The sequence below is a fragment of the Myxine glutinosa genome, chromosome 3 (genome assembly GCF_964187855.1).
Source record: "Myxine glutinosa chromosome 3, kmMyxGlut1.1, whole genome shotgun sequence".
Taxonomy (NCBI): Eukaryota; Metazoa; Chordata; class Myxini; order Myxiniformes; family Myxinidae; genus Myxine; species Myxine glutinosa.
Genome location: NC_136263.1, coordinates 26,646,196 through 26,658,705, shown reverse-complemented (window position 1 = coordinate 26,658,705; position 12,510 = coordinate 26,646,196). Strand labels below are relative to the sequence as shown.

General features: G+C 44.2%; 1 protein-coding gene across 1 annotated transcript in view; it reads left to right on the top strand.

Moving 5' to 3' along the window:
• LOC137423724 (spondin-2) overlaps positions 1 to 12,510 on the top strand; it is a 44,028-nt gene that overhangs the window by 14,767 nt on the left and 16,751 nt on the right. Inside the window, exon 2 of the mRNA XM_078773782.1 lies at positions 1,995 to 2,215. Coding sequence (XP_078629908.1) covers positions 1,995 to 2,215 — 221 coding nt within the window. The remainder of the gene's footprint in view (positions 1 to 1,994; positions 2,216 to 12,510) is intronic.

Sequence of the window (12,510 nt, the reverse complement as noted above, 5' to 3'; positions counted from 1 at the left end):
CCTGAGCTGGACATGACTAATGGTCTTGTGAGTGTGTTTACCGAGACAGAATGTTCTGGAAGAGAAATGCACTTGCATTGCCAAGACCCACCACCGAGTGGGATTTCTGTGTGCGCTTTGGGCTAGTGTGCTTTGACACCAAATCGTCAAACATTGGCAGACATGATTAAATAAAGAAGCGTTTTACATGGACGGCACAAAACTTTGAGGGAGGAGGATAACGGGGGTTGGGGGAGGTGAAGAGCCAAAGGATCAACGTGTGGGGCAAATTAATAAGATCTGTGTGAGAAAAAGCTACCGCGGAGCTGTTGGTGGCACCTCTCATCACCACTCATCCTCAGCTTGGAGAACTCATAAAGTGCAGGCTCGTCATGGTGTCTGGGAAGGCAAGAGAAATAGAGAGGTTGGGGGGGGAGGGGGGAGAGAGAGAGAGAGAGAGAGAGAGAGAGAGATATATATAGATTGGGGGATAGAGAGAGAGATTGGGAGGAGAGAGACAGAGAGGTTGGGGGGAGGGAGAGAGAGGTTGGGGGGACAGAGAGAGAGGTTGGGGGGACAGAGAGAGGTTGGGGGGACAGAGAGAGAGGTTGGGGGGACACAGAGAGAGAGGTTGGGAGGAGAGAGAGAGGTTGGGGGGAGAGAGAGAGAGGTTGGGAGGAGAGAGAGAGGTTGGGGGTAGGGAGACAGAGAGGTTGGGGGGAGGGAGAGAGGAAGAGAGAGCTTGGGGGGACAGAGAGCGAGAGAGGTTGGGGGGAGAGAGAGAGAGAGGTTGGGGGAGGGAGAGAGGTGGGGGGGAGTGAGTGAGAGAGAGAGAGAGAGAGAGGTTGGGAGGAGAGAGAGAGGTTGGGAGGAGAGAGAGAGGTTGGGGGTAGGGAGACAGAGAGCTTGGGGGGAGGGAGAGAGAAAGAGAGAGCTTGGGGGGACAGAGAGCGAGAGAGGTTGGGGGGAGAGAGAGAGAGAGAGAGGTTGGGGGAGGGAGAGAGGTGGGGGGGAGTGAGAGAGAGAGAGAGAGGTTGGGAGGAGAGAGAGAGAGAGGTTGGGAGGAGAGAGAGAGAGAGGTTGGGAGGCGAGAGAGAGGTTGGGGGTAGGGAGACAGAGAGGTTGGGGGGAGGGAGAGAGAGGTTGGGGGGGACAGAGAGCGAGAGAGGTTGGGGGCGAGAGAGAGAGAGGTTGGGGGAGGGAGAGAGGTGGGGGGGAGTGAGAGAGAGAGAGAGAGAGAGGTTGGGAGGAGAGAGAGAGGTTGGGAGGAGAGAGAGAGGTTGGGGGTAGGGAGACAGAGAGCTTGGGGGGAGGGAGAGAGAAAGAGAGAGCTTGGGGGGACAGAGAGCGAGAGAGGTTGGGGGGAGAGAGAGAGAGAGAGAGAGGTTGGGGGAGGGAGAGAGGTGGGGGGGAGTGAGAGAGAGAGAGAGAGAGAGGTTGGGAGGAGAGAGAGAGAGAGAGGTTGGGAGGAGAGAGAGAGAGAGGTTGGGAGGAGAGAGAGAGAGAGGTTGGGGGTAGGGAGACAGAGAGGTTGGGGGGAGGGAGAGAGAGGTTGGGGGGGACAGAGAGCGAGAGAGGTTGGGGGCGAGAGAGAGAGAGGTTGGGGGAGGGAGAGAGGTTGGGGGAGTGAGAGTGTTTGGGGAGGTGGAGGTGTCGGGGGGGGGGAGGGAAGAGAGAAAATGTGTGAGTGTATGACAATGTGATTGAAGCACGACTGTTTGATATATATGTCACATGACCTGAGTACCATGTACATATTAATTCACTTTCATCTCTAACTGGATTTGCCAGAGAGCCAAACGATGTACACTTGTCATGGACCTTTCTGCCCTTGGTTCGACTTAGCGGGTGAAAATTTAGCCGTATTTTTTTCAGACCTACCAAATAAATAGTGTACATGAACCCTGCTACGGATAGATAGGCCAAGGTGAGAACAATAACAACCTCTCCCTCTCCCCTCAACCCTTCCATCTATATACCATGTAAAATGGCTGTAATGTGTACCGTGTGTCAAGGTTGTGTGCACTCTGCAAACTTCAGCCTGTGGACCAAGGGAAGCGTCGCTTCACCTGCCCTCAGAGCATTCGCTGAGGAAGGTGAATATGAGGCCCTGCAGACCATGGTGGAAACGGGAATCAAAACCGGCCTAGCCTCGGACTGGTTCCTTGGACCAGCCATTCCCAGCGGATTGGGAACTTCAAGCGCAACGTTCAAAGTGACCGCTCAATATTCACAGGTAACAAGTTAACTTTTTACGTCTTGTCTACAAATACAATGCTGTACATCAATAAGATCCTTTTCGTTTGTTCGAGGAATGCCTTTGGAATACAAAAAAAAATAGAAAGCATCTGAAAATGCAAAGCCGGTCCGTGTCCGCTTTGTATGGAGACCTCTTCTTATTCCGTATGCTAAACATGACAAAAACAGCTAAAAAAAATACAAAATGATAAATGATTATTTCATGCAACCTTGACCTTTGACCTTTTGATCTAAAAAAAAATCATCTTTAGGGATAAAAAATTGGGGATAAAAAATCGTCTAGCTTTTGATTGGTGAAGCAATTTTTTACCCAATATGGAAATTCTTAAAATTTCAGGTCAATCAGATGAAAATTACGATTTTATGTGATGCTGACCTTTGACCTTTTGACAAAATTATTAATTGCCTTCTCCATATTCTTATAATAAAACTGTTGAAAATTTGATGATAAAAACTCAAATGATAAATTGAAATGTCAGGTCAATTTAATGGAAATTGGCGATTTTATGTGATGCTGACCTTTGACCTTTTGACAAAATTATTAATTGTCTTTTTTTTTTTTGTTGTTTTGTACACTGAATCGAGGCTCGTGAAAGAGCTGACATTTACTTCACAAACAAATCAACCAGACAAACAAAATATATAATAAGAGGGAGCGGAAGACAAGAGAAGGGGAAGCACACAAACACTTGAGAGCACACAACATTTAAGAGCAGGGAGATGTGTGGGAGGGAGAGGGCTTGGGGGGAGGAGGCGTGGGAAGGGGGGGGGGGGGTGGGAGAAGTATAAAACACAAGGACACCAAGGACTTCCAGGACAGAATTTGGTATTTCAAAAAAGTGGAATTGGGGTGAAATTAGCGGGGGTAGAAAAGATCAAGGTTTTGGATTGGGGAAGATAAGAGATGGTGGTGAACAGCTGTTTTAAAGACCTGGAGGGTGGAGTGGGATTGAAGAGAGTGAGGGAGTTTGTTCCAGAGGCGGGAGAAAAGAGGAATGAAGGAGTGAAGGTGAGCAGAGAGTCTTGATTTTGGCAGTTTAACCATAAGAGGGGTGCAGGCAGATCTTGTGCGACCTGTAGGAATATTTGCGGGACAGAGCCCAGAGAGAGCTGGGGGAGCAAGGCCGGAGAGGAGTCGGTAGAAGACGGAAAGACCACCAACCTGCCTGCGGTGAGTGAGTGAGAGGCCCTTTGAGTTAGCTTCATCGCGGGAGATTCCAATGATTCTGAATGCTTTGGTTTCAACAGCGTGAAGACGAGCTAGGTGTGAGGCAGGAGCACCAGCCCAGAGGGGTCTTCTCCATATTCTCATAATAAAACTGTTGAAAATTTGATGACAAAGCTCAAATGGTAAATTGAAATTTCAGGTCAATTTAATGAAAATTGGCGATTTTATGTGATGCTGACCTTTGACCTTTTGACAAAATTATTAATTCGTCTTCTCCATATTCTCATAATAAAACTGTTGAAAATTTGATGATAAAATCTCAAATGGTAAAGTGAAATTTCAGGTCAATTTAATGAAAATTGGCGATTTTATGTGATGCTGACCTTTGACCTTTTGACAAGATTATTTATTATCTTCCCCATATTCTCATAATAAAACTGTTGAAAATTTGATGATAAAAACTCAAATGGTAAATTGAAATGTCAGATCAATTTAATGAAAATTGGCGATTTTATGTGATTTTGATCTTTTGACAAAATTATTTATTATCTTCCCCATATTCTCATAATAAAACTTGAAAATTTGATGATAAAAACTCAAATGGTAAAGTGAAATTTTAGGTCAATTTAATGAAAATTGGCGATTTTATGTGATGCTGACCTTTGACCTTTTGACAAAATTATTAATTCGTCTTCTCCATATTCTCATAATAAAACTTGAAAATTTGATGATAAAATCTCAAATGGTAAATTGAAATGTCAGATCAATTTAATGAAAATTGGCGATTTTATGCGATTTTGATCTTTTGACAAAATTATTAATTGTCTTCCCCATATTCTCATAATAAAACTTGAAAATTTGATGATAAAAACTCAAATGGTAAATTGAAATGTCAGGTCAATTTAATGGAAATTGGCGATTTTATGTGATGCTGACCTTTGACCTTTTGACAAGATTATTTATTATCTTCCCCATATTCTCATAATAAAACTTGAAAATTTGATGATAAAAACTCAAATGGTAAAAACGTTTTGACCCGGACAGATACATACACATACGGGCAGACACGCAGAAGTGATTCCAAAACCCCCGTTTCCTGCTGAACGCAGGGGGGACAGGCTAAAAATACTGCACAAGAATGAGGATCAAGGAAGTGCACAGTTAAATTGACAGTGGGGTTGTGGGTCAACAATTGGGGACAACCATGAAGGAAATTAACAAACAGGAAAAGGAGAGGGGGAAACCCGGAATCAGCAAGTATGAATGTTGGATTAGGAACGGTTATTGGGGTGAATAAAGACCATGGTTCAGGATGAGGGATGGCAAGAGGTGCTGGTGCACACGTGCACTGCTTCTTTGAAGCCCTGGAGGGAAGTGTGGGTAAGAACATCCTCTGGAAGGCAGTTCCATAAATGTGAGAACTGAGGAATATAAAGGTCGAGGTGTGCAGACAGTCTGCGTTTTGGAAGTTAACCCAAAGGGGGGTTACTGGAAGAACAAATGCATCTTGGAGTAGATGAAGAGGATTGACATCAGAGAAGACAGACCTTGTTCTTCGGCCTCATGAAGAGAGATTCCAATAATGTTGAGAGCTTTAGAGTCCACAAAATCCAGGAAAGTCGATCAGATGTGATGCTCGGGTGCCAGCCCATAGCTGAGAGCAGTATTCCATGAAGCTCTGGGTACGTCACTGGTATTAGTTGTGATTTTCCAAGGAAAGACTTGGATCAACGGACGATGTTCAGTCTGCGGCAAGCTTGGAGGCCAGCTTTGCTATCTGGTCGGCCCAGTAAAGGTCATGGCTGATGATGAGGCCTTGCGTTTCAAGAGACAAACTCTTCCAGTTGACGACCAAGGAAATACATAGGAGGATTCTTTGACGATCCTTCCGGAGTGATATGGTGAGAGATTTTCCACGATTGAAGGACATGTTCCATTTATCAGACCAGTGTCCAATCATTTCCAGATCATCTGAGAGAGGAGCAGAAACATGTCCAGAGTTGATTGACTTCAAAAACAGGAAACACTTCATATCAGCAGCAATGTTGGATTACATGACTTTGCTTGCAGTTGGAAACAATCTCCATGATCTGTAGCTGGTAGGATCTGTGTTTGCTTTCTTCTTGTGGATAACAGTGATGTTTGCTGACTTTCCTGTAGAGCAGAAGTGGCCAAATGAGAAGGGCAGACTGAATCGAGCAGATAGAGGAGAAGCGTGCTTACATTGCTTTGTTTTTCGCTTCATGCTTCCTGATTTTCACATCTTCATGCCTCGTGTTTCGCGCTTCCAGCTTCTGTTTGCAGTGAGATCTAATAATGACAGATGTTGCAAACAGATCCTGGGTGTGATGTGTATGTAGAATACGATAATCAACAGTAGAAAAGGCAGCTGGATGATGGCCTGGTGTGGATGTCATGTAGGCAGGTGGATGGTGTGTTGGTGTGCCAGTATGAAAATAAAGATGCTCTGCTGCTTCTGCTACTTGGTCCTTGCGTGCCTGGGAGTGAAATTGTAGAGTTACCTTTAGGCTGTTCACAAGAGCTTTACTGAAATTGTATGACAATTGCTATTCTTCTGACCCTTATTTCTAATGAAATGATAACACTTCTGCACGACAAGTGATATAACATCCCTGCAGACAATATGTAATGATATCTAGTACAAGTTTCCGATTTTAACCACTAAGCTGCTTTCTCTATACCACTCACAAAATCCTGATAGAATGGTGGCGATGAAGCAAGATTGAGGTTGCGACATGAAAGGCAAAAGGTCAGAATAAAAGGCCAATTAATTTATTGTTCTGAAGATACCCTTTAATTTCACACCTCCATAGACCACTCATGCACGAGATGGTCGATGTAACACAAGCTCCGAAGGAATCCTCTTTTTTTTTTAATCTCCAGGAGTTCCAAACAGGAACTCCCACCTATACCTCCTGGAATGTTATTGTCGGTACTCCTGGTGTATCACCTATCCACTTTATGCCAAAGACCCCGGCTGTCCTGTAGTCTGCCTGTGCTGTGCAACCGAGATAGTTCCCCCCCCCCCCCCTTCCCAAAGGGGGTTTTCTGCCTTGAGAGAAATCCATGTTAAGGTGTATAAATAGCTTATCATGGCGTTTTTCCAAAGCTGCTTTTAATAACAAAACTAGCTAGATGTTATTCATAGAATACTTACCCCGAGCCGTGCAATCTTGAGAAGGACTTGGTGCGAGTCAACTCTTGTGTTCTTCAAGGTTTTTTTCTTTGATCCAATATGGCTGCCCATCTGCGTGACCTACGACATCATAATTTTATACTCTGGCTCCAATTGTGTAGGGGATAAGGACTGTGAAGTTTCATGTTGATCGGATAAGGTCGTTTTTATATCCAAGATGACTGCCAAGCCACATGACCTATGACATCATAATTTTCACAATAGATGCAGCAATCATGTTAGGTGATATTTGGAAAGTTTCACTTCGATAGCTTCATCTTGTGCATGAAATAATTCTTTCTTTTTTTTTCATAATAATTCATCTTACTATAATTCACCAAATGTCCATCCGTCTGTCTGTCTGTCTGTCCGTCCGTTCGAAGGTACCGCAAAAACGGCTGAACCGATCGCAATGACATTTTGGGAGGGTAATCCTGGGATCTCCTGGAGTAAAATAGGGTATATTGTTTTTCCAATTTCAGCTTTGGCCTCCAGCATTTTCAGGTTTGGACTCCCGCATAACGTTATTTTCCCGGGTGCTGCACAAACGGCTGCACCGATCGCTGCACGGACGCGATGCAAGGCTGCACCGATCGGACTCGGTGACCTCGGACAAAGACCTTTTATAAGGACATGGGTTGAATCCCTGCTTGAGAGAATGCCAACCCCCCTCCCCGCCATCATGACGATCGATGTATCGTCTCTCCAACTCACAATCCCACGAGATATGCGGAAAGGACGACCCAAAACCAATTATCTTCTTTTTGATTTGTATATAAACATCATTAAAAGTAAGTAATGACCTCGGCCAAAGTTCAAACGACGTGAGTTTAATCTCTACATGAGAGAATTCCACATAGCTATTTGGGCGGTGTATAAGCCAACAGATCGCTGTCTCCATCGATCTTGCCAAGGCCGTAACACCTATCGGCTCAAAATCCTTTTAACTGTTGACTTGGTAGTTTTTACAATGAAGGAAACATTAACAATGTTGTTAAAAGTTTATTTTGTGATTAATTTGTGATTGGACATATGTTGTTTGGAATGAGAAAAGAGATATCAAGTTCAAGTAAATGACGACATGCCGTGATGGTTTCTACCTTCTAAACGTGAACTTCGCGGATCGCCATATGCAGATTCGCCACGGTCCCACGATCGATGTATCGATACATGAACGTACCCGTTTGTTTGCGAACGGGTACGTTTTTCATGGAAGTCCTTCACGAACTTGCTGTCTGACGTGCGTCTGAGGGTGCTACAGGAATGTGGAATTTATTGGTTTCACGCTTTAGCATTCTCCGTATCTGCATTGCCTGTTTGCTTCTGGCTTCCCACCCATGTGTAGCACGGGTATCTCCCTAGTAATAATAATTCATAAATAAGAAATAATTCTTCTTTCAAATAAATAATTATTTGTTTTTTTCCTTTGATCCAACATGGCTTCCAGATCTTGTGACCAAAGATTTATTCCTGAACACCATGATGTCTGCCAGGCTTGTGGAACATGTATATGAAGGTTCCCCTAGATATTTACAGCCGTTCTAGAGAAGATTTTTGAAGGTTTTAGGTTAAATCCAATATGGCTGCCAGACCATGTGACCTCTGATTTATTCATTGGACAGCCTATATTCTGCAAGGCAAGGAGATCACATGACGTTTCGCATCGATCTGGTCAGCCTTTCTGGAGAAAAAGATTTTTATGTTCACTCCAACATGGCTGCTGAAACCACGTGACCTATGATGTCATGAATTTAATTCTGTTGACCAAATTATCTCGAGATGACCCTCAACATTTTTCATACTGATTGGAGCAAGCGCTGTACTTGTCGAATTATGATGTCATAATGAAGGCACCAATGACATCATCATTAACAAAACGTATTCTCCATGTGGAATATTTGACAATACGCCATGTTTAAATTTTTTCCATGGAGCCGTTTTGGAGATATAAAGGTCCAAAGTCTTTGGGTTTTTCCAAAATGGCGCCCGTATCACGTCACCTATGATGTCATAATTATGACTATAAAATTATACATGAGGAAGCTCCTAAGGTGAAAATTTCCGTGTCAATCGGACCAACAGTTGCCAAGAAAATGAATTTTAAAAATGCAGACACGTACGCACGACATGACACGTACGTAAGGAACGGATGCAACAGATCGCTTCACCCTGTTTTTGCTTCGCGAGCGCAGGGTAACAACAACATTAATGATAATAGCATAATATTAATGTTGTTATGATCGATATTTATATTATCCACCCTCCCAAAGAGGTTTTTCCTCCTTGGACAAACGCTGTGTTAACGTGTATAAATAGCTTATCGTGGCCTTTCGTGAGGCACCCCTTCCCGAAGTAAAATAAAAACTAGAACAGCACTCTTCGACATCACGACGTCGAATGATATGCCTCCCCCCGCATTATTACATCATTACAATACTTGTACCAAGTTTGATTTAAATCCATTCAGCTGTTCTCAAGTTATTACATTTTTACATGACATGACCTCTGATCTTTGACCTTTTGACCCCAAAATTTAATCACTTCATGTTTACATCATTTCCGGTTTATCATTACATCATTTCATTTCCCGGTGTGTACCCTGGTTAGAATAGGTACACCGTATCCCCGCGTGTCGTAGGAGGCGACTAAGAGGGTTGGCGTCAGGAAGGGCATCCGGCCATTAAAAACATTGCCTCAAAAAGAGAACCATGACAATTACAACGACATATGGGCAGGGTGCAGCCCGAAGTGGAGATCGGTTTCTGAGGTTTGGGACATGGAATGTAGGGACAATGACAGGGAGATCAGGAGAAGTGGTGGAAGTATTGGTCAGAAGAAGAGTGGACATATGTTGTGTGCAAGAGACGAGATGGAAGGGAAGTGGTGTGAGAATGGTGAAGGGTAGGCAGGGACAGAAATACAAATTTGTGTGGCAAGAGTGTCCGGAGGGCGTGAATGGTGTTGGTGTCCTGTTTTCTGAGGAGTTTGTAGACAGTGTGGTGAGTGTGACTAGAGTGAGTGAAAGGTTGATGATGGTGAAAATGATGATTGGAAAGCTCTTGGTGAACATCATCTCGGGATATGCTCCGCAGGTTGGTCGGAGCGATGAAGAGAAGGACAAGTTCTGGTGTGCGATAGAGAAGCTGATGGAAAACGTGAAAGATTAGGAAGTTGTTGTGGTCGGAGGAGACCTAAATGGACATGTGGGAAGGAGTATGGACGGTTTTGAGGGAGTTCATGGGGGTTACGGATATGGTGTGAGAAATGGAGAAGGTGAAAGGATTGAAAGGTGAAAGGATTTCACCAAGGACACGCACCCCGAGAAAGCATTCGATAGGGTTCCATGCAAACTATTGACATGGGCATTGAGGAAGTTAGAAGTGGAGGAATGGTTGATCAGAGTAGTGATGGCAATGTACAAAAGAGCGCGCACAGCTGTAAGGACGAAGGACGGGAACAGTGGTGAGTTTGAGGTGAAGGTGGGAGTGCATCAGGGGTCGGTACTAAGTCCACTACTATTTGTAGCTGTGATGGAGGTGCTGGCTAAGAACGTAAAGGAGGGTTTACCGTGGGAGCTGTTGTATGCAGATGATCTGGTGTTGATTGCGGAAAGTATGCATGGACTGAAGGAAAAGATGAACAAGTGGAAGGAATGTATGGAGACAAAAGGTCTGAAGGTGAATATAGGAAAGACGAAGGTGATGGCAAGTGGTAAAGCATGTGGTGAGGTGGAAAGAACTGGGAAGTGGCCATGTGCTGTGTACAGGAAGGGTGTCGGAGTGAACTCCATTCAATGTACAATGTGCGCTGAGTGGGTTCATCAAAAATGTAGTGGTCTGAGAGGGTCATTAACCAGTGTGGCAGCTACATTCAAATGTAAGGTGTACACAGAGGGAGCTGCAGATGGAGGAAATGTTGAGTTGGATCTTGGAGACGGCATGAAACTGTAAGATGTGAAAACATTTTGCTACCTGGGAGACATGCTGAATGGAGAAGGTGGATCAGACTCGGCAACGGTTGCTCGAGTGAGATGTGCATGGAAGAAGTTTTGGGAACTGAGTGGCGTGCTGATGAGGAGGGGAGTGTCGTTGAAGCTGAAGGGAAAGGTGTATGCGGCATGTGTGAGAAGTGTTATGATTTATGGGAGCGAGACATGGGTCATTAATGTAGGGCAGCAACGAACACTGGAAAGGGTGGAAATGCGAATGGTTCGGTGGATGTGCGGAGTATCGTTGAGAGAGAGGAAGACAAATGATGAATTGCGAAAGATGATGAGAATAGAGCCTGTGATTGATGCTGTGAAGAGGAACAGGTTGAGATGGTTTGGTCATGTGTTGAGGAAGAATGAAAGTGACTGGTTGAGAAGAGTGATGGAAATGAATGTAGAAGGAAGTAGAGGATGGGGAAGACCGAGAAAGACTTGGCTAAAGATGGTGGAAGAAGAAATGTGGGCAAGGGGGTTAACAAGGAGAGATGCAGAAAATAGGGCAAAATGGAGAAGATTGTCATGTGGACCGCAAGGCTAACCCCCGCTCTGGCAGGGAAAATGGCCTTAAAATGCATGTTGTTGTTGTTGTTGTTGTTGTATGTTTACATCATTATACATACCTGTACCAATTTTGAATTAGATCACTTAAGCCGTTCTCAAGTTATAGACATATTACAGACTTTGACCTTTGACCTCTTGACCCCAAAATCTAATCAGTTCATCTTTACATCATTCTACATAGGTGTACCAAATTTGGTCAGAATCCCATCACTGGTTCACAAGTTATTGCAGTAACTACCGACTCCTCTCTGGCCTTGCCCCCCCCAGCTCTCTCTGGGCTCTGTCCCGCAAATATTCCTACAGGTCGCACAAGAACTACCTGCAACCCTCTTTTGGTTAAACTGCCAAAATCAAGACTCTCTGCTCACCTTCACTCCTTCATTCCTCTTTTCTCCTGCCTCTGGAACAAGCTCCCTCACTCTCTTCAATCCCACTCCACCCTCCAAGTCTTTAAAACAGCTGTTCACCACCATCTCTTATCTTCCCCCATCCAAAACCTTGATCTTTTCTACCCCCGCTAATTTCACCCCAATTCCCCTTTTTGAAATACCAACTTCTGTCCTGGAAGTCCTTGGTGTCCTTGTGCTTTATACTTCTCCCTCCCCCCCCCCCCCCCTTCCCATGCCTCCTCCCCCCGGGCCCTCTCCCTTCCACACATCTCCCTGCTCTCGGATGTTGTGTTTGTGTGCTTCCCCTTTTCTCCCCATCTTGTCTTCCGCTCCCTCTTTTTGTGTATTTTGTTTGTCTGGTCGATTTGTTTGTGAAGTTAATGTTAGCTCTTTCACGAGCCTCGATTCAGTATACAAAAAACAAACAAAAAAAAAAAAAAACGGATTTTGACCTAACATGACCTTTGGCCTTTGACCTCGTGACCCCAAAATATCATAAGTTCATCTTTACCTCATTATACATACCTGCACCAAGTTTGACTAAGATCCCTTCCACCGTTCTCAAGTTATCGCGGTAACGAAAACTTATCACGGACGGATGGATGGACGGACAACCTGAAAACATAATGCCTCCGGCGACTTCGTCAACGGAGGCATAAAAAAATTAAATCACAAAAGCAGTCGCTATGGTTGTTCATTATAATAATAACAACAATAGTAATAGTAATAATAATTGTCAAAATATTAATATAGTAACATATTGAGAAAATAGTAAATAATCAAAATAGTAATAACTAGCCTAAACCCGTGGAACATCCACGGAAGGGAGGATGTGGTGTATGGATAGAGTGTACCATTATGGATGGCATAGGGGAGCGCTCATGGGATCTTCTTCTTCCATTAAGCTCCAATTTTTTCTCTTTAAGTTAAGTCCAATCAGTCCTCTCTGCTCGAAGTGCTCAGGCCATGC